The 27,690-nt window shown below is 42.7% G+C and overlaps 1 protein-coding gene and 1 long non-coding RNA gene across 2 annotated transcripts in view; one reads left to right on the top strand and one right to left on the bottom strand.

Annotated features, from left to right (window-relative positions):
- LOC126548243 (torsin-1A-like) overlaps positions 1-17,256 on the top strand; it is a 34,465-nt gene extending 17,209 nt beyond the window's left edge. Inside the window, exons 3-5 of the mRNA XM_050196395.3 lie at positions 647-822; positions 12,685-12,809; positions 14,077-17,256. Of these exons, the coding sequence (XP_050052352.1) occupies positions 647-822; positions 12,685-12,809; positions 14,077-14,339 (564 nt within the window). The 3' untranslated portion in view covers positions 14,340-17,256. The remainder of the gene's footprint in view (positions 1-646; positions 823-12,684; positions 12,810-14,076) is intronic.
- Positions 17,257-18,837: 1,581 nt separating this feature from the next.
- On the bottom strand, positions 18,838-27,623 carry LOC126548244 (uncharacterized). The gene is made up of 2 exons (XR_011895790.1): positions 27,135-27,623; positions 18,838-19,585 (listed from the first exon to the last, which is right to left on the bottom strand). It is a non-coding gene; the product is annotated as an uncharacterized lncRNA (long non-coding RNA).
- Positions 27,624-27,690: the final 67 nt, after the last annotated feature.

Below are 27,690 nucleotides of genomic sequence, written 5' to 3'. Positions count from 1 at the left end.
GTGCCTGAGCGTGCTCGTTGTGCTGTCAATGCACACCCCTGGCTGCGACCAAGGTAATTCATAGATGTGAAACATTCATAGACTGCTTGTGCCATCTACTCGGAAGTTGGTTATGCTAAAATTTTATGGTAGGTTTTGTTATTGTATGATAGATGGCACGACAAAGCTTATTGACTGTTGATCTTGCTCTAATTTTTTCAACAATGCAGAAATTGAAGAACCTCTTTGAAGTCTTTTTTAATGCAGTTCAGTTTTGATTATGAGGCATCTTCAAGGGACATTGACAGTGACAAAGAGGCTATATTGCCTGTGGAACACTCGTAATCCTAACCAAAATTATTAAGTAGCATAAGTCCTAATTTTTCTTTGAACTATTAATTTAAGAGATTTGTAACTTTCAGCAACATCTCGTCATTAAATAGCAATTGAATTTAAGGTCTGCTAATGTATTACTTAGACTGAAATTCAATTTGTTGCAAACTGGGAAAAGACCCAACACTCAAAGGGTTAAGGTATGCTGATGTACACAGCTTGTTTATAATTTTTAAGTGCATTTTACCAACTTATCCTCATTGCTATGCAACAGTTAAAATGTTTATGTTCATCTCTGATGGCGTTTTTGATTCCTTGTGCATGGACTGTGCAGAAAACATTGCAGAAGGAGATTGAGGCGAAAGTGAAAGAGTGTGGTCGATCATTGTTCATCTTTGATGAGATCGACAAAATGCCAAATGGGCTTATTGACATCATTAAGCCCTACCTTGATTTTCATGAAAAGCTGGATGAAGTCGACTACAGAAAATCCATCTTCATTTTTCTCAGGTAAGTGTGCCATCTCTGACCTACCCATGCACTAAATAAAGGCTTGCAAAAACTGTGTGCACTTTAGCAAGTAACTATAACTATCACATTTGCAACAGAAACTAAGCTATGTGACTTGAAATATTGTCACAGTGCACTGCCGAAGAAGAGGCTGAGGACAGTGCCAAAGACAGTGATGCGGACTGATTCACATAGACTGCTCACAATCTTGTATACCTCTGAACCCATTGCAAATAGCCTGTAAATATATTTCATCTCTCTCTTCTGCCTGTAACATCTTGGCGGACGTACGAGCTCTTCTGCATGTAAGATGGAGTAAACGCAGCAGTCTCTCTTTGACTACCTCTGCTCTGCCCATTCAAGGTGTGAAATGCTTCTGGTACTTCTACTGCTCGCATTTTGTCATCCTGGCACAACCATAATACATGAACACCTTTTTCGGCACCACTGAACCGATGTTGGATAATGGCTTCAGATATATGAATAGGTGAACTTATACAACCCCTCGGACCTTACTGTTGTGCTGGCGAACATGATCTTATACAAGGGCGAATCAGAAAGTCTTTGCCCCTATTTTTTATTATCCAAAATAAGGTACGAACAAGTAATTACAAATATATGTCCTATTCTATATTCCTTATACTATTTTCCACATAGTTCCCACACTGGTTCAGACATTTGTCCTATCGCAGCACTAAATTTGAGATACCCCTATTGTCAGTGAGCAACGCACGCGGCCTCCCTGAACGCTCATTATCATGCAAGTTTTCACGGCCTTTTGCGAACTTGCAACACCACCACCTCACGCTTCTCAAAGCGGGATACTTTCCCCCATACATGTGCTGCATTTCCCTGTGGATTTTGATCAGCGTTCGTGTCTTGCTACATAGAAAACAAACCACACTTTGTTGCTCGTATGCCGTGGACGTGTGAAGCACAGCCGCCATCTTCAACTGACAGCAGCGGCATGCCGCAAAGCTACCGGCACCGCTGGTAATGGATATGTTGACTGCGCATTTACAGTCGTAATTTGGCTAAAAAAATATAGGGGCAAGGACTTTTTGATTCACCCTCGTACGTTGAGGGCACAACCCAGGTCTGGTTTGAGACCCACGAGGAAGAACTCCCCAGCTGGACCCTGTGTAAACAAAAGCTTCAAGAGTTGTTTGGCCACTAGTGTGCAGCACAATAAGACCTTGCATCCTGCATTCAGACTGCAGAGAGCCCTGCCTGACATACATCCAGGATGTGCTTGCTGTTTGCTACAAAGTTGATAAAAAGGTCCTAAGGGAATAGTGTACAATGCATTTAACCACCTTGTGTTTAAGAATTCTCCAACGGTACAGGGCATAATTTCTGAACACCATCACTTCGAAGAAGCTAAGAGCCATTGCATCACTCACCACTTTTTCTCACCTTCCCCCCATGTGGCTGCTACCTGTGAAGACCTCCATCTCCCTCACGTTCCCGATGTGTCAGTGTTGTGTGCGTCATTGACCACTAGGTTGACACTGCCGCTCCAGTTCTTCCCCAGTTTCATGACCCAGATGATGTCTATGCAACGTTTCCTTTAACCCGGACCATTGCCCATCAAGAATTGGCCAATGTCGAACTCATCTCACTTTGCTTCATCAACAGACCTGATTAACACTTGCTTGGTGTGCAAGTTCAAACCTGAAGCCTGCACACTCATCCTTGGTATCACTAGCCAACAGAATGGTGCACTCCCACTGACAGGCCTATCGGCTTCACTTGTGGACACATCAGATGCATTTCCCACTATTACTGCAGTCTTGGAATTCACAGCCTTGGCTCAGCTTTCTAACCACTCATTGCTTGTCATGGAGTTGCCACTCTCTTGTGCAATGGAAAACAAAGAACACTGTTGTGACATCTCCGCCCAGCCAATCCAGTCGCTCATTTTTGCTGCACCAGCACATTACCTGCTCGCCCTTATCTTGTTGCTCCCTGTCTCCCACCTACTCCCGGTACTGTCCTTCAAAAAATTAATGTGCACAGCTCGTACAGGTGATGTTGCCATGATAACTTGCCCTGAAATTCCTCTGTTGACCCTTCCTATGCATTATGACCTCATCAATGTGGCAGTAGGCGGTACACCCATAACTGTCCTGTTTAACACCGGTGCACATATACTATTGGCCATGAACTCTAATATTTGTGCGAGACTGAAGAATATCCCAATTTCTATCTTGCTACCTGTGATCTTTTTCATGGATGGCGGAACTGCAGGTGTTATTAGAATGCCTGTAACTTGTGCTACTGTTGCCAGACACATACTTCTGTTTTATGTCCTGGACCCCTGCCCTCACAGTGTCATCTTAGGCCTTTATTTTTTATCAGCACATTCATCTCTTATTGATAGTTTGTGGGGGTTGTGCAGTACTTCCTGCCATGTAATGTGACCCTCTTAAACCTATGCCAAGTCAGCTGTCTTCAACTGATTATGTTCACCTGCCTCACCTCCCCATGACTTATATTGCCAGTTCACCTGATCCATCAGTTGTGGATGGCTACCATACATTGTGTCTTGTGAAGTTTCAAACATGCCCTTGGGACAAAGGAATGACAACACAGTAGTGCAAACAATCACGAGGGCATTTGTTGCACCTTTCATACAGCTATGCCAGCTATCCGAATTACTACCAATAGAAACATACCAATGGACGCTGACAAATCAAGGAAGTCTGGCTCACAACGACAGGATATCGAGTGAATATGTTCACCCCCATGCTGGACAGAAATGCCTAATCATTTGCATGTATGGTCACGCGAACGGTGGTGCGTTAGAACAATCGTGTTTGTCCATCCCTGTGTGCCAGTCCAAAGCCTTTCTCGGGACGGCCCTGTGAAACATGCCGGCCGGCATGCGAGAAGACCGCGCGCGCCACCGAACCCCAAGACAAAGAAAGATGCTACTACATTTTGCACCCAAGTAACCCTGCCATTAGGTGGTGTTAGCAGCACAACACTCATGCTGTCTCTCGTACTATTCTGCAACTACACTGACAGCTACGTGGTGAAGTTGGATTACAGGAGATGCGAGAGCCACACAGGAAAAACAACATAAGGGAGCACAAGAGAGTTGTGTCCCCACAGTCTCCGAAGACTTGTGCACAATGTTGCCTCCCTACATGTTGTTAATCAAATAAAATGCAACCGGTCTTTTATGGAGAATTTTGGAGTATGCCTTTGCTCCTCCGGGGTATATCCCTTGCAATCCGTACCCCAGCTGATGACTACCAAACTTCCAACTTAATTGGTGACACCATCACCTGCCACTCTTGATTCGTTCCCTACAACACTCTTGATTCGTTCCCTACAACTCCCATGTCAGATACCTTGATGGCAATTATCACTGATGACCCTCTGCTCAAGCATATGGGCACATTCTGTTGCCGTCTTGCACCATACTGAGTAACCACGCTCTTGGTCAAACATCTGTTGTGAACCATTGAATACACACCAGCTATGCCAGCCTGATACACTGACAACTCTATGGCATCTTCACTACTCAGCACCAAGTCATACGAAGGGATGTAGAAAGATGCTTGCTCAAAACATCATTTAACCTTGCTGTAGCCCTCAGGGTTCCTCCATCGTGCTAATCAGTATGACAGATAACTGCCGGTGCTGTTTGCACTATCGACATCTTACAAAAAAATCCCAAAAATGATTACACACTGCCACATATAGATGCCCTGGATTTTCCTACATAGTGCAAAATATCTTTCTTCAATAGACCTTTACTTTGCGTACTGGCAGATTGCAGTTAAACTGTAAAAAAACTGCCTTTGTCACACCTGAAGGCTACTACCCAAAGTGAGGCCCTTTAGATTATGCAATGCCTTGGCTTTGAATGCATGATGGATGCTCTGCTTCATAGTTTCAAGTAATTGATCTGCCTGTGCTATCATGATGCTGTCATTGTACTTTTGTAGACATCTGCCACGTACTATGACATTGAATGTGAGCTGCAACATGCGAGCCGTTGCCACAGCTACGCTCTCAAGAAAAGAAGTGGAGAGGGCGTTGCCATTCCAGAAATGTGCATACCCCCATGCTTTATGCTGTGTGCTTTCTTTGCAAAATGATAATAATACAATGGCCCACAGAGCAGCCCATAAGTTCTTAGCCCTTAGCACAGCGTGCTTCGTCATGGCATATGCTGCCCTAGCTTTGTAACTTTTATTGTTGTTCGTTTTGTTGTATTTCTATTTTGTTTTTCCTATTTAATTCGCAATGGAGCAATAGCTGATTGGTGGACCTGTGTATTATTGCTCTGCGAAGAAAGCACACTGCTGAAAGCAGGGGGTATGCACAATGCTCAAATGGTCACATTCCCTACACTTCTTTCTCAATAGCATCGCTGCAGCCATGGCTCTCACATTGCAGCTCATATTGAACGCGATCGTACCTCAAGTATCTTTTGACAGTTTCTTGTTCTCTGCCAAGCAGGACTACAGCTCAATTTGTCACAATGTCACTTCACTTGCCAGCAACCTACCACACTTGGATGCCTCGTCAGTTCTTTTTGGTGTATATCCCTATCCCAAAATATTTCACAGGGTCAAGAACTTTCCCATTATGAACCAGTCCAGCGATGTCCAAAACATTGTGGGCATCTGCTTGCATTTTCGCTGGTTCATACGCAATTTCATCATTTTTGCCCCATATTCACTGCCACTGGTACATAAAACCGAGTATTATTCAGAAGGCATTTAGTTAGCTGATGCATAATGTCATGACTAGAGCTCCCAACCTTTTGTTGAAAGCCTACTCCCAGTGATATATCGACTGTTTAGTCAACAGGACTTTGAAGACTGTGACTAGAATGTGCAGGCATTTAAACATGGTGGTGGCATCTGTGATGTGCCCCGTGCACTCACCTCCTAGAGCCACTACAGAGGAGAATGATGCATGCATGATTGCAACTGTAGTCACATATCTACTGCCACATTGGCAATGGCATTGTATTGAGTGTGACCTGTCATTTGTAGACTTTGCAAAGCTTGCCCTAGAGGCACATATATCCATACACCCTCTGGAACTACAAAGTATTCTTGCCTGTAGTCCTACAACAATACTTCAGAATTGTGTTCCTGTGTCTTACGCATCTCTCAGGCCACCAGTTTTAAGACCAATGGTTTAACTCCACAAACAAGTGTCTTCACTGCGGAGGTATATGCAATACCGTGCGCTATGAATTATGCCAGCAAACAAAACCTACGAACTCATCAAACTCCTTGAGTGTTTTCATGGCCCTAAAATACTATTGAAAATATAAAAGCCTTGTATTTATAGATCTTTACTCATCACTCTGTACTGCTTATATGCACAACCAACAGAAAGTATGCTGTGTGTCTGACCATAGAAGGATAGAGGCAATGTACTACAGTTAAACCTCAGTATTATGAAGTCACTAAAATTGGCAATTTGTTTCATTATGTAAATTTGTTAGACTAAAATTCACTCTTTTATGCAAATAAGTACAGTAGAAATTGGATTTTTATTTCTATCATTCATTTCATGGTCCTTTAAAGGGCCCCTCACCAGGCCAAATAGCAAATTTTGTTTATACATTAGAAGTTATGTGCCCTCTTCGAAGCGTTCTAACGCAAAAATTTTTCAAATTGGTTCCTTAAAGGGCCCCTGAAACGATTCGGACAAATTTTATAGACGCGTAGGGTGCAGCTTAAGTAGAACATTCGCACCACAATTTAAGTGAAGCGTTACGTATTAATGGAGCTACGAGCGATTGCAAGTTACCCTCCTCCCTAGCCATGCTTTTCCTCCTCAACTCGTTCGCCGAGTGATCGGGTCTAAGCTCTGCCTTCACTGGTTCTGCGTCACGATGCGACGTCACATCGTACACTTCCGGTTGTTTTGGAGCCCGCCCCCGCCCGCGCGAAACCTCTCCGCTGGCTGCTTGGCCGTCGACCCCAAGCGAGAGCTATCGAAGCAGCGTGCATTGCGAGCATTCTGTCGCAGCGCCGAACGTGTCTGGTATTCCGGTAACCATACTCTAGGTGAACGTTTCGACGGAATGGTGAAGGTATAAATTCAAGCTGATGAAGGAACTTCAGCGTAGACGTACATGAGCTACCTGATCGGTCTCCACAGTCCAGCCACCCATTGGCGCAGAGCTTAACCAGCCAAAGAAGGAGCTAATATTGCTCTAACCAAGTGTAAAACATTTTAAACATTAACAAAAACAACGTGTTGACGATTACACTCCTGCGAAAAATTTGCACCAGCAGCAAAGAAGAATACATTTTCTTACTGCTATTGTGTCTGGTTGAGCTCTATGCCACCAGGTGGCTGCACCGTGCAGACCATTCACATTTACGCTTCTGTTCATCCCATGAAACGACACACAAGGGGACACGGCCAGGCCCTGTCCCCTTGTGCTTGCGTTTACCCTAATACCGGACTCTCGAAACGGCCACAATCGCGCAAATCCTAGCGCCGATCGGATAGTGGCAGTCCGATGCGCTGCAGCCAGTCCGCTCGTATACTGGCTTGCAGAGGGACACGATTTCGCAGCTTGACATGTTGCCAGTTGCTACGTTTGCTGACCACAACGCAACAAAGTCGAATTGTAGCACTCGCGAAAACACAGACTGACACTGACGGCGGAGCTCTCGTCAAAGACGGAGCACATTGCAACACAAGCAGACGACACTTGCTGTGTGCCGGAAGTACTTAAGTGTACTGAAAAATTGTTCTTGTGCATTCCCTTTATGTTACTTTCTTTTTATAACACAAATTAACTAACATTCCAACTATTACGAACATCATTTGTTTACCATAAAGTTGGAAAAAGTATCGATCACGCGCCCTGATCAGCCAATCGGATAGCTCGCCCCACTGACGTCATATGGGTGATTTTCGTCATATGGGTAGGGGCGGCTTAAAATGCCGCTGCGCACTGTGCTGCGATCGGCAGCGATGTGCATTTTTAAAATCTTATAATAAACTACACGCTTTACGCAGAGCACTTAGATGCGTCAATTAATGATCAGAAGGACCTACTCTAACGACTCAGTACGTTTGTAGAAAATCGTCAAAATCGTTTCAGGGTCCCTTTAATAGCTGAGATAGAAATATTTCAGTGCCACGAACCCATGATTTCAGGAGGCGAGCATAATTGCCAACAATGACACTCTCTCCACTTACCCCGTCTAGCCTCCCCAAGCGGAATTCCTTCCCTGCGTTCTCCCATACCAGAGCTGGATGATTGTGCGACGCATATGTCACGGGCCCTGCCTTCTTTTTTCTCGCGCGAGCTGTTGCGTTTGTCTTGTTTCGTGCAGCGCACACTTTTGCACGCTGTGCATGAGAACACCTGACTAGTGGTATAAGTCAGTGCTACGCAAACATTGAGGCAGATGCAAGCAGATCGCAGAGCATGATTGCGCGCTGGAACATCGTAAAAACTGACATAAATTGGCTCTCAGTAACGCAACTGCGTGATGTGGGAACAAGCAGGTGAAACGGAAGTACATCTCTCTTGCTGCAGTGCAAAGTAAAACAAAAACATGCAGACATTCAGTTTGTGTGTTTTATTATTTCTCTAAACTTTAATTTGTCTATTGAAGCAACAAATTACACAAATAACAGATGTTGCATTGAATAATTCTCGAAGTGCCATGGGTCACTATAAGCGATGTCACAGCATATACAGTCGCTGACTGATTTTTTGGACTCCAAAAATTCGGACATGCTCAATTTAATCGGTCTGCTTCGCTGCACTGCCATTCTCCCCATAGACCATAATGTATAACAACTGCCGAAAGTTCGGAACCTCTCGTCTGATTTTTCAGACACTCCTTGAGCCAACTCGATCGAAAGCACCATGCACCGACTCTGACCGGTGCATGGTTCAACTTGCTGAACGCCATTTTTGTTTTGAACGGAGCCTCTTTGCTGCCCCACGAGGTGGCGCTAATCCCCGCTCATCATCATCGTTTGTGCCCGGTTCGTGGCTACAGCAGTTCTGGTCTCAGCTTAGTAAGCCATGTCAAGACAATCCAGCAGCTGATTTGTTTGTTTCTTCGTGCACGACGCTGCGAGTAGGCCACATTTTTCGTTTGTGCAACTGGTTGTGCGTGACGGCGTGGTGATGTTTGCTTTGTGTGCTGTGTTGAGGTTGCGGTGATGCAACGTGGCATACAGAAACATAGTGTCAAGTGTCTAATGGCACCGACAGTGCCCGCGCAGACTGCGCTGGGGAATGCCGGCAAGCGGGTGCCGGGAGCCTAGGATTTGTCGCCTTCCGATGTGCACCCTACTGACGCCGAATGTGTTCTGCCGAGACCTGTGCAGTGGCTCCGGACACCGTCTCATTTGTCAGTTTCACAGGTGCTCACGCTGCTGTATTGACATGCGCTGAACTCGATGACGGCGAGATCATCCGTCAGGTTTCTGCTGCACTGCCGGACGATGACTCCCGAGTCGGAAGATGACGCACCAGCAGCTACGCTGCCATCGCAGGCGGAGCGTGCACAAGCAGTGACTGCATTCAGCCGCCTATAGTGACCGTACGACCCTCTCCAAGATTCAGGCTTATCTGATTGCGCGTAAACGGAACAGCGTGCAATGGCGCATTCACGATTTCTTCAAGCCTACTGCCTAGCCCGAATAAGTGCGTGGAAATAAAGGATTTCTTTTTTTTTCTTAATCTGATTTTTCAGACATTTCCGCAGTCCCCATGAGGTCCGAATAAACGGTCGGCGACTGTACATGTATGTAGGCGCACTTGCTGATGTACGTCATCCCCCCGTGTGGAGCGTGGCGCCCACAAGGAGAAAGGCAATTGGTTTTTAGTTTGAAGTTTGAGCTCTTTCTGTGGTGCATAGCGATGTAATTCTGAGCAGACATGATTGTGAATGTGCATTTTATGCACTGCACTGCCAGCTCAAAATGGCCCGACCTGGTGAGGGGCCCTTTAAGCTTCTTCATTAGCCTCCGAGTTTCCACCCTTAGGCTAGTATCGGTAGAATGCAATGATTATCCACTCTTCTTTTCAGCAGTGGTGAATCCAGGTGGGGGGGGTGCGATCGCCCCCCCCCCCTGGATTCACTACTCTGGATCCACCCCAAAGCCACTAACTAATCCACCCCCACCCACCTTCCACCCCCACCCCCCCTCGACAGCCGACTTTTCTGCACGTGAAATATTTTAGGCCACTTCGGCGACCATCGCTGTCCATGGCAAGCAAAGAACCCCTCACTTCTACTTTTTTTGTTAGGCGCGAAACTGGCTTACGCAACCGCTGCCTTGGTGGAAGCAAGCTAATCGCTTCATCTCCACCCCAATTTCGCCTTCTTCAAAGAATAGAAGGTTGTTTAACTAAGCGAGGCCATCAGCGTGGCAGCAAGGAGATAGCCTTCATACTCGGAGACACATGCTCCCTTGCTCCGCACTGCTATGCTAGGAGTCCTTACTGTTATGAGTCACCTTTTAGTGTGAATAGATCTGAAAACCATTCAGTATCATTCAAACTCGTGCCATTCATCGCACGGTTTATTTTAAGTGCTTTATTAAGTGCTTTACTCATGTTCCAAATGAGGGCAGCACAAGTCACCTTCAATGGCTGATATAAAACAAATTGGTGTCAACAGACTCGTGCAGCGACCGCGGCGTAAGTTTTCGAATTTTTGCAATTAATATTTCTTGTGTATGGAATACAGCATGTAAAATTTATGACAATATTCTTTGTGAATCACTTAACAAAGTTTTAATGCACTGAATGCCAAAATTCACATTTATCAGTCGTGTTGAAAGCATGTCCACGTTTGTGGGCAGAAGTTCTGAAAGTAGAGCACTCGGTGCCCCGTTTGTGAACATAAGTTGTGGGTGTGGAGATTTGGTATCTATTTTTCCATGTTTTGCAGCACCCTATCTCACAGATTTTGTTTTAACCTCCTTAGATGGGTTAGTGCTTGATTTTTTTATATACACTGGGAAAGGTACATACGGTCCTCTCTGATGACATGAAAGCCAGTGGCCTAGGCGGAGCAGTGTTAATACAGCTTGTAGAGACAACTGCGCAGCAGTCACATATTTTCATGAATCAGTATTTTACTGTATTGATGATTTTTGATTGCTTCAAGAGAAAAAGTTGACGTCTGGAAGAGTAAATCCAAACTGCACTGAGGGAGCTGCTGTAAACGTTCCCAATGACAGCAAAGTAAGCCATGGAGAATCGACCTTCCTCATGTGTGAGAAAAGAAATGTGTGCCTGGACAGATAAAAGGATAACAAAGGCGTACATTCCTTTTCCAGTGCTGTCGGATTAGACCCTATGCCTTCATGGAAGTGCTGATCGAAGGATGAAACGAAAAAAAATCAGTACCGCACCTGGGAAGTGTATAGAAATATAAACAATTGATGAGGGGAGCAGACCTCATCAACAGGTATATTTTATATGCTAGGACGAAGGTCAAATCTAGGAAATGTGTCATTAGGATGCTCACACATTTTCTTAGTATTGCTGTCTGCAATGCATGGGTAGAATAATGTCGTGACACAACAGCTTTGCATCTATAACAAAAAGAGGTACCATCTTCTCCTGTCTTTCAAGCAGGATGTAGCCGAAACATTAACCAGATCTAACCAAAATCGAACTGTTGCCAGAGAATAAAGGTGCGAAAGTAGACCAGCAGCTCGAGAGGCCATACCTGACAGCGACATGAGAAAATGGTTTTGACCATTTGCCAGAATTTCATAAAATTGAAAATGCAATGTGCAATGTGCAAAGATTGCAAAGTTGAGAGTTTGGTGCATGAAATGCAATGTTTTCTTGTGCCTGCAAGGGTAAAATTATTTCTTTTATTTTTACCACACTACCAACTAATGTTCGTGGACACTCATTTGTGCCATTTGAAAATGAAAATTTTTTCACAACTTTTTTTTCAGTACTTCTGGAAACATTTCAAATGAAATGTTGAAAATGTTCCTCTTGCCTACATTTTTTTCAGTAGCGAAGAGGTTAAGTGCGATTTGTACCTCCCTTTTCTGTTTCCGTACAGTTTTTAGTCTTTAGTGTTATTATAAGGTTTGACCATGCCTACCGGTGTCAATTTGTTTATAAACCGGTCACATCGTTATCTGCAAGATGTTGTTGATGAAAAAGGCACTGAGAGGTGCCACTGAGAACAAATCAAGACCATTTGGTTACAGACGTGTGATTAGTTCTACAATCCCCCCCCCCCCCCCCCCCCCAACGTAGGCACCTGGATCTGCCTCTGCTTTTCAGGGATAATGTTAAGCCACTAGTCATGACTTCGGAGTGTGTCCCATATGTGCTTCCCTTCTTCTTTTCTCAAAATTTCTTTCTAACCATTTGGGTCCCCTGTGACTACGAAAGGCAGCTTATGAATGCTTGTTTCCTTGCCGTGCTATTAAACATTGTTTTAGATTTCTCAATAGCAAACCTGCCCTTAGTCTTTTTGCCAGTGCAGGTGTCCAATTATTTTTTTTTTAAGTAACCCCTGGTGTTCCTAAATGTGTACAGCTAATTTTAAACTTATAATGCTTCATTAGAAAAGTGCAGCTACCTATACTCTATCTCACAAGTAACTTGCAGCACTGCCGAAGGTACAAGGTGTACACACGCACCCTTATGCAGTAGATGGTGTCCAAATCCAAGTCTCATAGGGTGGCGCTCTCTCTATTTTAAATGTAGATCTTAACGGCTATGCTTTTGCTTGCTCATGCGGTGGAAGCAATATTGGAAGCAGGAAATACATCATAGACATTGATTTTTGGACACCATCATAAACTGTGTGGTGTTGATTACTAATGTGTGTGTTGTCGCATGCCTTTTATGATTTTCAGTAACACTGCTGGGGATGTAATTGCACGTGCCACACTGGATGCCTGGAAGGATGGTATAGATCGCAGCAAGGTCAGGCTGAATGACATGGAAAAAGTCATTGAGCTGGGGAGCTTCAACGAAAAAGGTGAGGCTGGCTGACATTGGAGAAAGCCAGATGGCAATTCTAAATGGAAATTCCGGCTGCCGTGGAAGTATTTTGATTGGGGCGAAATGCAAAAAATACCCAGTTTCCATGCATTGGGTGCACGGTAAAGAACCCCAGGTGATCAAAATTAATCTGGAGTCCCCCACTACGGCGTGCCTCATAATCGTATCGTGGTTTTGGCATGCAAAACCCGAGAATTAAATTTAATTCTAAATGGAATTTTGGATCTATGCACCAGCTGATGCATTGGTTCACCATGACTGATTGTGATATTGCTCATTTCATTCCTGACCATGATGTATAGGTGCACCAGTGTGCATGAAGGAGCTGCAGGTGGCTGAGACCACTTTGTACTCCCCATCTGGCTACACAGTCTGCATGTAGCACTTGTTTGTTAGGTTGCACTAGTTGTGCTTCTGGCATCCATGTTTCTACGGATGAGCTGATAACTCTTTTATTCATTCGTTTATTCCACCTTAAATGCCTGTGAGCATTACTTAGAGGGGACAAAGGGGGGAGGGTATAAATATGTCAAAATACAGTTGTAACTCTGGCAGAAAAGCAATTAGTGTAAATACAGTTTGGAACTTCACAGGTAACTAAGCAGTATGTTAAACACACAAGAGAAAAAGATAATATAAAAATGGAAAGAAAAGAAAATATTGACACTGTGGCAAAGGCGTTTTCATGTTAGTAAGAACAGAAGGTATGCTGCTGTGGGCTATTGTGTTTCAAGTGAAGATCTTAGCTAGAATTGTTTGACTGCATTCAATTCGAATTGCTTTCAGTAGAAGTCGGCATATGTAAGCAGAATGGAGCTGAACAGAAAACACAATGCTACTTAACCGTATGCTCAAGGTTTAGGAGTTTTACAAGATTCTTCTGAAATCAGGTGATTGATGAAGGGAGCTTTTTACTACTTCACCTTCTTTTCTGTTTGGTTTATTTTTACTTGGTTGAACAGTGAAGTGCTTTATAGATTTTCTGTCTTCAGTTTGGCCTACGCTGGCTGCACCAGCTCTCCATAGGTCATTGCCAGTTCTTGCCTTTGTGCAGTCTTCTAGCATGCTTCTACACAAACTTTTTTATACGAGTTCTGGAGTCAAGTGTATTGTAATAGGCACAAGCTGCAACAGTAATACAGTAGGTCCATAATTTTGAACGTCTTCGCTCTTAGAACGAATAATTTTCTGTTCGTTATTTTTTCTTTTTTTTCATTTTGTCATCGATAATCTGATCTGTGCAGGAGGCCTCTATCGTGCTGACATTGTGCAGAAGAACTTGATTGATGTGTTTGTGCCATTCCTGCCACTTGAAAGGAAACAAATCATGGCCTGCATCCGAGACGAGTTCAAGCGCCGCAGCCGCACAGCCAGTGACAAACTTGTAGAAGACATTGCCAATGAACTTGACTACATACCAGCAGAATATTCACTATACTCTTCTACAGGGTGCAAGAAAATTCACCAAAAAGTGGCTCAGCACTTGGGCTTCTCTGAAAAGATATGAGTTGGAACTTCTCATTTCTTGGCCGTTTATCCAGTATTTGGGAATTGCACTTGCTTTCTGTGCGCAATATCAAAGTAGTCTGACATGTAGGCTTTTTTTTTCTGTCAGCACAAGCTATGCTTTTGACTCCTGAGTGAGTGCATAGCGTCTGCACCGCATGACGTTATTGCTGACTTCAGTTTATGATGTCTCCACCTGCACAATGCCTACATTTGAAGGTAGCCACCAGTCACATGGATGACAGAGACTTTGTGTGTAAGGTCCACTGCAGGCATGGTATGTGCTGCTCAGATCTCACTGCTGGTTCCACGAACTTCAGCCAATGAGTTGTTCACCCTCAGCCTTCTGTACACATGCTCTAATTTAGCACAAATGCTAGCTGGAGCCACAGCTCATGCATCAAGTTCTGTGTTCATGCTAAGCATTCTGAAGCACTCTTGTCTTTGGGCCAGTATTTGGCTTCATGAAAGCATATATTTTGTGCAAGTGCAATTTCTCAATACTGGTGTCACAGGCCTGAAATATCCATGTGAGACCAGTGCATTAGTTCAAGCCTGGTGCTTTGATTGCCCATCTAGGTATGCTGTTAATGTCAAACATGCATCCTCGTAATTTCAGTAAAAAAATATCAATAATCTGCAAGGCAGGCCATTACTCCGAGTACTTCATTTTTGGTTGTCATCATGTGTGCTGTTGCTTTTTAAGATCCAATTATCTGGGCAAATTATGAACATGATGGAGATGCAGGATGAGTTGTAGGGTTATGAATATGAAGGAAGATTGTGAATATAAAGGAGTAGCATGTTGATATAAAGAAGGCAAGAAAAATAAATCCATGACTTCCATATCACTGTGTTTGCTATTGTTTCCGAGGGTGGTGAATGAGAAGCAGCTGATTGCACGTGCATAAGTAGAAACAGAAAGGAGGAATTGAAAAATATGTTAGTGCCATTAGCTTTCTTACCTTTATGATGTTGTATTACTTCTGCAAGTGTGTTCTGCAGGAGTTTTGATCTTTTCTGTTCTTATCTTATTGTGCAAGACATGCTCTCAATGTTGACGAGCTTGTCATCAGCCGCCATAATATACATGTGCTTATCACATTGACACTTTTGAAAAAGGGCCTGTTAAGTTCTTATTAAAGTACTCACTTCACTTAATTCAGAAGTAGACTTATGTATGTCACATAAGCTTGACATTATGGCTGATGTTGTCAAGATGTTATTGTAACTTGTCATGCCAAATTGATTTTGAGGTGTATCTTACTTCAGTGTTTGTGCTCATGATTTGCAATTTTTTTTATTGAGGCACTTTAACATATTAGCGCTAGAAGCATAAAAAAATAAGCAAAGAATGAAATAGAAAGAGAAACATATGTGCTTGTTCCACTGCAGGCATCTACAATAGAATCTTGAAAATGCATATTTCTCAGGGTATGGAAAGCATATTAGGTTCAAATAGTCTTAACGAAACTGAATTGGAACACTCAGATGACATACTCACTTCTAACCTTTGCTTTACTCACAACCATAAATTTACATTACATTTTTCTGGGGCTCCTTTTACTGGAGGTAACTCACTGGACACCTATAATGTGATAGTAGCCACACATGGCATTGGGAGCTTGTGATGTAGTGCACAAGAGAGTGTGCATTGTCAATGTTAAACATTGACAATTAATAGTCACTTTTTTAACACCGTTGCTACTGTTTGAATGTCCTGATTCATGCATGAATTCAACCTCCAGTTGCTGTGGGAGGAGCTATTTGTATGTGCAGCACTCTCAGTGTCCTGAAATCTGCTTGGGATGCGTGCACTTGCCAAACTGTTGCTGTGTCAGATAAAGCATGGTGTGAATGAGTGGAGCAAGAGGTTAATGCAGCCAGTTTCACATTGTAATGTTGTTAGCAGCAGAATATGTTGTGACTGACAAGCAGTTTCATATTACTGGAAGACGTTCAATCTTTAGCATCAACTAGGGCTCATGCAACAGTGAACCTGCCATATTGTGCTGGCAGTGATTCTGATACTTGAATTATTTTATTTTTTTCATGTGGTTCTTATGTGCATGTTTTTTCAGACATTGAAGTATAAGCCTGAGAATTATGCTAATGTGGTACCCACTGGGCCCACTTGAGGCCTGCCTGAGAGAACATTGATGCTACCCAGAGCCTTTTATATTACTCAAAGTTTTGTGAATCATTAGGACATTAAAACATGTTCAGATCAATCAATGTTATGTCAGTGGGGGTTTCACCCCATGGCCTGCAACAGAGTGCTGCTATTTGCATAGCGTTCTGTTGTTTGGCAGGGCCTTCTGCACATGCAGACTGTGCAGCTAAGGAAACAAACATAGGCTCGGTGAAACTGTACCAAGTTTAGCAAGCAACATTTGCTTCAGTCTTCCAATTTCCAACTTCGCATCTAAATGTAACTTCAAAAAAGGTACATTTTGCTTAAAACGTCCTGTCTCTAGTCATGCGAGACCCCGCCTGCCTTAACAAGTGTGTGCTGAATATAACTATTTGAAAACATCTATTGTCATGTATAGGCTGCAAAATGAGTACTCCTTACATCTTAGCCACGTCTGATTTTTTAAGCATGTAAGAACTGATATCAAAGTGTGGTTTCTCTTACAGCAACATGTTAATGTGTATAGAAGTCAGTGTTTCTGTTTTTAGGAATGTTTTTGAAGGTATTGTGTGTCTGTCTTGTTGTGAATATCTTGTTTTGTAAACGATATAAACCAGCAATCTGTGTAAGCATTTTTTTTTTACGTTTTGAACTGTACAGTATGCTTTTGTAACATGCAGGTTAGTGGTGTTTTACTAAATTTATAATTGCATCATTTGTGTGCAATAAGCTTTTTGTATATTAGATCTACGTTGAAATAAAATCTGGAATGTTGACAGTTGAATGGATTGAATGGAGGTCACTGTTTTACAGGAAATTTTTTCATCACTGGTTACTGCACAGACACATTTCAAAATGACATGTGTGATGAGTATGCTGATCAATAAGTGCTGCAAAACTTTCAACAGTGGAAGAGAAGTGATGTGCCATCCTGTTCCAAACTACCTGGGCTCTGTTAGCCTGCTCCAAAGCATGAATTTTGAAACAAGACAACCAATGCTTCTGCTATGTTCAATAGGCGGAATAGCACCCCTCGACGTGGCCAGAGACAGGAGAATAGTGCTCGCTTCCGAGCCAGATAAACAATGCTGTCCTGCATATGACAATGAGGAGTGCTCAGGTATAGCTTTCCACTTCTCTATAGTATAAATTAATCACAACTTAGTACTTATTTCCGATCGATAGATCTTTCCCAGATTCGGTGTATAACTCGTTCTTTAATCACTTCCAACACGGTTGTCCCCATGCCTGAAGTACACGTCACGTCTGTAATTGATCAGTTGACAGGCACTTTTTCTCCAGCTAATAATTTGCGCAGAATTTTTGATTCGCTACAGAAGGGATTTCTGCAACTCGGGGCCATGTGCAGCACGCTGTTCAGGTGCACATTGCGTCAGCTGAAAAAAAGGCTTCTACGGTGCCTGTTGCAGCAGGCAAAACTAGGCTGCTAGCTGTGTTCCTTTAGTGTGTGTGGACAGTGGTTCTCAGGTGAGTGCAGGAATCCTGTTTTCTTTATCTCTTTCTTTTTTTACAGTGAAGCTGTCTATGGCTGGAATCTGGAAAAAGATGTGTCTGAGTTGAGAAAAACATCACCATGTGGGCAGGCACTGGTGATAGTGCAGAAAAGGTCCAAACTCAATGGCGCATACCCCTGTGGGCTTGGGCACTTGTAATGCACCCTTAAAAAAAGACGAAAAATATTAAAAAAATATAAATATTAATAATCAAATAATAAATAAATAATGATAATTAAATAAAGACGAAACAAACAACGAACTTATGATGTTGACAAAAACAATGCATCGGAGCAAACGCTAGCCTGTGACTATGCCTATCTGAACGTCGGTGCATATGTATAAAGTAAGAAAAAGTAGTAAAGAAAAATTTTGGAAATAAAAAAATACGAAACAAACAGCGAAGTTATGTGTTAGTGCCTTTACTAACCAATGTAGCGTAACCACCATATAGAACCTAATATAGCTATTGAGCAATACAGCTTTGCTGGTCTTCCATCTTCACATAATAAAAGGCTCCGATTTTTTTTTCTCTCGTTTTACAATGCTAAATTGGTTAATAAGTTTTCTAGCTATGATGGTACCGAGCACTGAAGGATAAACTTTGTCCAGTCACATTAAGACTGGTAATTAAGAAATGTTTCTGTTTGCGTTGTTCAGCGATGTTCAGGATGGTTTTCTGCTTCAAATACCAAGCTTGTTGAAAATGTCTAGTTTCCTTGACCGTCATCATGGTCCCCTGGTCGCGTGTGGTTCAAAACCACGCTGTCAGAACCAGTTATAAATTTTTTTAGCATTTCTTTATCCTCTCTTCTTCCGAGCCAAATTGCGGTGAGGAATGATCCAATAGCTTTCCACTATTTAGAGCATAATTTAATCGCAACTTAGTACTTAGTCCCAATCGATAGATCTTTCCCAGATTCGGCACCTAACTTGTTTAATCACTTCCTACACATTTGTCCCCATGCGTGAAGTACACGTCGAGTCTGCAGTTGATCACTTGACAGGTGCCTTTTCTCCATCTAATGATTGGTATAGAATTCTTGATTCACTGCAGAAGAGATTTCTGCAGCTCGTAGTTAGTTTCAATGGGAGTTCGTTTTTGGGCATGTGCGTTGCTCTGGACTGGACTGCTGTGTCTTAAGGTGGCCTCGCCACATGTCGGGTTAACTCACTGAACTATCTTGGATGCTCGGCTGCTATAGTCAAAAATTCAAATTCTTGTTTCTATATATATGTATATATATGTATATATTTTTAAAATTTTTATTGTAATTGTTTTCTTTTTTTAGTATAACATCCGCTTTCTAATCTGAAGGTTGTAAGTTCAAATCCTGCTCCAGTACACTACATCTCCAGGCTTGGAGTGGCGCCTGACCACAGCATAAAAGGTCGAGAGCCAGTGGGGCTGTACTAGTCCAGGTGCAACCAAAGGAGGAAGGCCCACTAAACTTCAGGAAAATGCACTCCCTCACAAGAACAGGAATTGGCCTCCTTGGTGCAGTATTCCGCTACCACTTCCCTCATGACTCCTTCAATCAACCCATGGCCCTCAGTCCCCAGCAGCTGTGGAGCACTTGACCAAGGCCACAGTCAGACCTGCAATGCAGCAGAGAGTGCCAAGAATCTGTTGACCCAGACAGGCCGCCACTGTAAACTGAACCTTGCAACGTTCAACACAAGAACCCTCTCGAGTGAAGCTAGCTTAGCAGGACTCTTTGAGGAACTACCAGGCATTATGTGGGATATTATTGGCCTTAGTGAGGTTAGAACTGGTGAGGCTTATACAGTGCTGAATAATGGCCACATCCTCTGCTATAGAGGACTCCCAGAAAAGAAGCAATACGGGGTAGGATTCCTAATCCACAAGGACATAGAGGGCAACATTGATGAATTCTACAGCATTAATGAGAGGGTAGCAGTAGTCGTAAAAAAATTTAAGAGGTATAGAATAAAAGTAGTACAAGCCTACGCTCCAACCTCCAGTCATGATGATGATAAGATAGATCAGTTTTATGAAAATAATGAATTAGCGATGAGAAAAGTGCAAACTCAATATACTGTAGTAATGGGCGACTTCAGTGCAAAAGTGGGCAAAAAGCAGGCTGGTGAACAAGCAATTGGCAACTACCATATCGATTCTAGGAACACTAAACTCCTTTCCATACACAACAGTCAACGCTGTTGAGGCTAGAGAGTTTTTTACTGCAATTGTGCGCAACTGCTTTTTATATAGGATCAGTAATGAAATGAAACAAGTATTAATTCTTAATAACAAACACACACTGTGTTATACGGCTGCTAATGCGTTGTTTTAGATCATTTTTATTTTTGTTGCTCTTCTTGGATTTTTTTGTAATCAATCGCAAGAACTCTCACGTGCATGCTCGTCGCAGTGGCGTAGCCAGAAATTTCGTTCGGGGAGGGCTCACGTTGGAGCTTGGCCTCCTCACATAATTTGTCGAGGGATCAAATACTTAATAATAACTGCATTGCAATTGCCAAAGATGCTGCAAACAAATTCTTGAACGCTACACACTGTCAAGACAAGTAAAATATGTATTTTTTCATAAACTACTGTATTCTTATGTCCTAAAAATTGTGCCGAAAATAACTGGTATCAATGCTTCCATGCATGTTGTTTGTCTATTTATTCAGAAAGAAAATATCACACGAACTTTAGAACTATATCAATGCGAAACATGCAAAAGAGTGCATGCCGCTGATATGATAAATGTAAAGGCCATGAAATGAACACGTTGAGGACAAATATGTTAATGATACTTTGTCATTCGAAAGCCTTGTTTACTTTTTTGTACATATGCAACGGCCAGGGAAAAATCTCAGTGGCACTGTCCTTCATTCCAATGCACTGCGCAGGAGCAGCTGTAGCAGCAGTTTTGCAAAATATACATTAGAAATTCGAAGTACAATGGAATACACAAATGCCAAGATAAAGATTGATAAAAAGCAAAAAGTGTCTCAGGAAACAAAGTTCACTGCATATATCCACAAAACCTCTCAACAAGATATTTAAATATACGTTTAAGTAACCAATAAATCTACGTATCTAAGCAAAAGTCACTTTATACAGGGTATTTCAGCTAATTTTAGCCAGAGTTTAAAAATATGCCGATGCGCTCTAAGACGACGCGACCAAGTGCATGTTGCTAACTTTTGTATGTAGTGTGTCACGCTATATTTTGTATTTCGCTTAATTAGATTTTTAGTCAAGATTAATAAACCAACTTCTGAAGTAACGAAGTTAGGAAAAAAATTCCATTTAGAAAATTGCAGGGCGTTTTGCAAAGCGTCTGAATAAACAGTTTCTGTCTTTCTATATATATATTAGGTATTAGTGTATTTCAGCTTACTGATGATGCCCGCGAACTACAAAACTAGTGACATGCCCGCTTGCGCGTCATGATTGCACTGCTCCTCAACGTTCCGCGCACAAACAGCCATAGGCGCGCTACCACTTGAAAGGCGACAGGGCAACCACGTAGGCATCGGCTGTGCCGTTTACGCCAGCGATGTGCTCCCCTCGCGAAAGTTCGTTATAGCGATAAGCAGACGCAGCGGTTATCGCTTGTGCTGCCGGAAGCAACAGGTCCATCATTTCGCGATAGCTGTAAGGAAATTGAACATCCATAAAAAAAAGAAAAGAAAACTAAGTTTTCAGAAGGCTGAAAATGGTGGAATAAGAGTATCATTAGTGACCAGACGCAGTCTTTCACTGAATTTACGTTTATTTTCCATGCGCTTTCACAGTAAGCGCTCGAAGAGGTCACCTTCTGCTGCAATACAACACTGGGACCTTCTGAGAACGCTTGCTGTCGCTGCCTTGAGCACCGTCGGTGAAATGCTGTGGCAGACTTCAATTATCTTCTCCTGTAAGGCTTCTGGAGTCGCCATTTCCGTCGTGTATATGTGATCCTTAATATAGCCCCAGAAGAAAAAGTCAAGAGGGTTGAGGTCGGATGACATTGCCAGCCACAGCACAGGCCCGTTTCTCCCTATCAATTGCCCTGGAAAAGTAACATCAAGGCTTGCTCGTGCTTGACTGGCCCCGTCATGCTGACACTACATTGTGTCAAGCTGGGCTAGTGGCATGTTGCAGCAGAAGTCTTCAACCTGCCCTTTGAGGAACTGACATACTCTTGCCGGTCAGAGTGTTGTTAAAAAAAATGGGCCAATGACTGTGCTGTCATATATTCCGCACCAAACGTTAAACGACCACTGGTATTGGTGGCGGAATATTCCTAGCCAGTGGGGATTTTGCTCACTTCTATAGTGGGCATTGTGGATATTTACTTGGCAATTTCAGGAAAAGCTCATCTCGTCAGTCCGGATACCTTGGTGAGAAAGTCAGAATCCTACTCCTCCAGAATCAAAATCCAATTCTGAAAGTTGAGTCTCTCTTGAAGATCCCTTGACTCCAGGCATTGATGCCACTGCAGGTGATAAGGGTGCAGTCCAGCTGTTTTCAAAATCATCCAGGCAGTTGAGTTGGACACACCAAGCTGTGCACCACGCGACGCGTGCTAGCGTGTGGATTAGCCGCCATGAAAGACAAAACGTTGGAGCGAACCTCATTATTTATAAATGAAGTTGTCTGCCTCTTTCTTGTGAAGCTGCCGGTTTGCTTCAGCAACTCATAAGTGTTGAATATTGTCATCAGGCTCAGTCGCGTACTCGGGTGCCAGCTTCGAAATATTCTTGCAGCCTGCCGTCTCTGTCTGCTTGCAGCTACTGGGGCAAGGATCATGTTTGCTTTTTCCTCGTTGGAAAAAGGCATCACGAAATTGCTTGCGCTTTAGCGGCCGATGCACGATAGTCTGTTTATCGCTGTCTGGAATTACCACCTACCACTACAACCACGTCCATCAGTCGCTTTACACAGCACAGGAGATAACGGTTGCTAGCTTAAATCGAAGAGCCAACGCTTGCGTCGCTGCTCTGTCGCTTTTTAAGTGGCAGATAGTGCACATATGGCTGTTTGTGCGCAGAAAGCTTGGGAGCAGTGCAATCACGACGGGCATGTCACATTGGTTTTGTGTATTTCGCAGTGAGCTGAAAAACACTAATATTTAATAGATAGAAAGACAGAAACTGTTTATTCGGATGCTTTGCAAAGTGCTCTGAAACTTTCTAATTGCAATTTTTTTCCTAGCTTCGTTGCTTCAGAAATTAGTAAATAATCTTGACTCATTTTCTAGTTAAACAAAATACAGAAACAGCTACACAGTGCATGCAAAAGTGAGATACATGCATTTGGTTGCGTCGTCTTAGAGTGCATTGGCATATTTTTAAACTCTGGCTAAAGTTAGCTAAAACACCCTATATAATGCGTCAAACAAGGCAGTTAAACATGTTGCGTAATCACAGATTCTCAAATCACGGAATCCTAAGGCCTGCACCCCACCCCACCGGCGGCTAGTCGAGTGAAAACGAACCCTTTGGCCGCCCGCATCGTTGTCAAGGGTAATTTCAATGAGTTCTTTTTTCTAAAAATGAAATAGAACTGGACAAGTAGCATTTTATTTCATATTATAATACAAGGATGTTTTTTGGAACTAGTAGTTGAGTACTAGTGACAGAATTTAACTGAGGAGTGCTTTGTCATCGGGCAAGTGCTTGAATGTCCCGGGGGAGTCTCTAATCATGTCCTGCATTTACCTCAATTTCTCGATTATTGAGGCTCTGTTCGTGATAATATTGATGCCTTAGAGATTCTCGAGCACTAATCTATCACTTTAGCTTGACTTAGTATTTGCGTTTAGTGTCCCTTTAAGTTAGCATTAAACCATGGGGACTGTGTTGCTCTGTAGCAGTAATTTAGTAGACATACTAATTGTTCATTAATTTGACTACAGGTAATTCAATTCCGACTGTTCCAGGCCTGCAGCCATACCATATGGGCCAAAACTTTCGTTATTTCGATCCTGAAATTACTCCCACTGGGTAATTCGAATTCGACTGGTCGGTGCGAAAGCACAGGACCCTATTGGTGTCGGCCTAGCTCTGTCTTGGCGGCACTATGGGGCCATAAGTGAAAGACGCATTATCTTTTGCCAAAAGTGCCTGTCTTTCGATTTGGCCTAAAAAATTTGTCGTCCCGTGCTACGCAGCACTGCCCGAGGCGCAGCCTTCGGCCAATGGACATTGGCGTGTGCAGCTTCTCAGAGTCCTGGGCAGCATGTGGGTCACTATAAAATGCACTCGGTGCATTTTATAGTGACCCATCATAACTACATAGTAATTAATTATTAATTTATTGTACAGTCAGCCATGCTACGTTACTTCATTAAACATATGGAATCACCTGCTCAAATTACATGCACAGGTTAATTATTGGGCACAGCCATTACAACAAGGGAAGAAATAATCTTTCGCGATTACTACCGAAACGCTCCGCTTGAAACGTCCCGTCAAAGACGGTAGTGCCTTCATGAAAGCAGTCATGTGAAGCGATACATTTCACTGAGAAGTGAAAGGGTGTACTTTAAGACTGCAGAATGTTCAATTTACTAAAATCCTGATGTTCATTGTCTATTCCTTGCAACCACCGTACAGTAACGGCAAAAATAAGTTGCATTCACCAATGTGTATGGCATGACTGAAGGGGATGTTACGAGATTCGTAGTTTTGTTTCTCCAGTGTCCTTGGTGAGCTAAACAAAGCATCTTGTTTATATCTAAGGAGAGTTAGGGCATGGTATGGAAAAGTGTGGGCGATGTTCCGAATGGGTGGGTGAAATGCGCATTTTCCAGTAGAATATGTATGCAAGTGGTCCATAGCATTATTAGCCTGTTTTGCGAGTGGTATAAGAGTGGGACGGCTGCACTGGCCTAATTACAACTGAGGTCAAATTTTGCAAACATAAGGGGAACAATACACCAAGTTTATATGCGATGGTAAATATGTGTCGATCAAGTACAGCGTTAAAAAAATTGTAAGCAAGTGTTCGAAAGTATCATGCTACTGCTATTAGCTAGGTTTCCCTATGTCCCAAGAGAACTCTGCGTTTCAGATATTTTATACTTTGAAGGAATAGGCAGCATTTTAAGTGCAATGTGTTGCATAGTTTTAACCTTTCTGGCTTATTTAGAAGCGTTACAAATAATCATTGAACCCTCATCTTTTTTCTTCTTACTTTTTCATGCGTGATATATTAGGTTCATCTGGTGTCCTCACTGAACTAAATTTAGGAGGCAGCTTCATTATGTCTGGTGACTGTAAGGACAAGTTAATGGGTGATGTGGAGGTAAAGTTCAAAATAGAAGGGCAATTGGGGCTTTCGCAATAAATTACGTATGCAAGTACTCTAAAGTGTTTGAGCGTGTCTAACCAGCGGGGAAGAATGGAGCCCGCTGCCCTGGCAGAACTATAAAAGCTGCCAAAATCAAATTTAGCGAAAATTGGTGGTACACTGTGGAAACCCCTTGTGCGAAGTTAAATGCGATTGGATCAAACACAGCCTTTGTAAACAAATTCTTATTCAGGTGTTAGAGTGTGTGATATGGCCACTATCAGCTATGCTTCCTAGTGTCCATACATAGCTGTAGTTTACAACAGTTTTATATTTTGTGGAAAGGGGAGGGGGGAAATGGCAACTGCAATGTGCAACAAAATTTTTACTTTCCTGGTCTGGTTAGAAGCGTTGCAAATGATTAATGAGCCGTCGTTTTTCTTTCCCTATTTTCAGGTGTCGTAACATGTTCTGTCTTGGTTTCAGCAATGTTCTCAGTGAACTAAACAAGATATTTCGTTTATATTTAGCGAAAATAAATGGCGCGTTATGGGCGATATGTAGGTAAACTTCATAAATAGGGCACTAATTATGACATTTGTAGTAAATTACGCATGTAAGCTATCCGAAGCTTTATGAATCTGTTTTGCGAACAAAGAATTCATCCCCTTACCCTGGAAGAGCTGTGAATTTAACAGACATCAAATCTATTGGTAATTGAGTGGGGGGGGGGGGGTGCGTTATAAAGCAATAAAGCATTGCATGCCCCCCTCAGCAGTTATAGTGGTGGTTTTCAACAGATTCGCTGGACATGCACTGTTGCAGGGCCGAGATGGCCAGTCAACTTTCTTTTGTGTGAATATAGCAAGTAATTTATGTTAATTGTACATCGTTATGTATAACCTCGACAATACCATTACCTAAACTAGCAATGCATTTATACTGTAGACTTAAACGGAAAGTACAATTATTTGTTCAATTCAAATTCTTTGTAGCAAATGTGCATTCTTTATGTGCGCTGTACTGCTGCTACTGGGCGGGATCCGGGACCACTATGGAGCACGCATTGCCTTTTGTTCCTGTATCATCTTGAGATTTTATATAGTTGCAAGAGATAAATGCAAATTCAGATCACTTTTCGGGCCCCGTGATAGATAGGTCTCTGTCTGTTAAATATGCTGACAGAAGCATTCCCAGGCTATTTCACTTATTGTAATAGTAATTTGCAACATATATATATCGCCTGTTCCAAGAGCGAGCAACGCGCGGCAGCTCTTCCTGAAATGCTGCTTTTTGCAGTTGACGGCAGACGGCAATACAAGTTTATGCTTGCACCGTCATGGCAGCAGCTTGCATCCCCATAAGTGCAGGCAAACTTGCAATTTTTTCCTAAAATCCAGGCAATTAACTGTGCCAAGTTTTATACCAAACAAAGTCGACGCCAAAATGTGATCGTCCTCCAAAGTTTGAGCAAGAACAGTGCAGCGGTGAGTGCAAAATCTTTTTCAAACACGCGCAGCGAAATATTCAGGACCCTGTATTGCTTTCGCATTAATCTATTCTAGTCGGATACAACTAAAGTCTGCAGTGAAGCCCCGCCCACGCCCTCATAACCGCCAGCCACTGTTCCTCCGCAAGGCTGCAAATAGTTCGTACTTCAAAATGCTTCAAACTTTTCCTGTTACCTAAATAAGGCGGTAACCACGAAAATAAAGTTATAAGCTCTTAATTTTATACGTTTCCACTCGTCTATTATAGTGGTACGGCGAAAGCCTAATTGTTTACTGAACTGAAATAAAACGCTTGCTTCGCTGCAACTATTTACTGTCAAATTTCACTTCAGTTGGCAGTGAAGTTTTACGAGTAAAATGGGCACAGCAAGGAAATGAACTGTACCGAGGACTTTTGAAGAGTGAAATGCTCAGACTCCATACACTTTGTCCATGTGTATTGCACACCTCATCGCTTCCGCTGATGAAAAGACCCTTCAAGAACAGCAGACGCTGCGGAGGTATCAAGCACGACGCCATTTTAAAAACGTCGAATGACGACGACTTTGCTTCTGTGATTGGCTAGCGGAGTAACACAACGCCGCGTGTCCATGTGCCTTCGTTGCCAACTGCTGTTTTTTTTTTGTTTTTTAAGTTCGTGGGTTGCGGTTGGCCGCTGATACCGGAACGTGCCGTGGCGTGCCGACAGAGCGGTGGAGAGCTGACGCCGTACACGTACACGTACGCACCATGACTGAATGTACACGAAACATTCACAATATTTCTTCCTTTTTTTTCTCAGGTCGTGATATGACGTTTACAATTTAAATTTTCTGAATAAACAATTCATATAATGAATAAAGCGGGCAAATGTAGTAACGCAATAAGTCATTTACATATTAGCAAAATTAATGCCGAATATCAAACAAATTATAATAATAATTTTCCTTATTTTGGTGCAT

This window comes from Dermacentor andersoni, chromosome 1, assembly GCF_023375885.2.
Source record: "Dermacentor andersoni chromosome 1, qqDerAnde1_hic_scaffold, whole genome shotgun sequence".
Lineage (NCBI taxonomy): Eukaryota > Metazoa > Arthropoda > Arachnida > Ixodida > Ixodidae > Dermacentor > Dermacentor andersoni.
The sequence above is the reverse complement of the archived record's forward strand: the minus strand, read 5'-3'. Positions and strand labels throughout refer to the sequence as shown.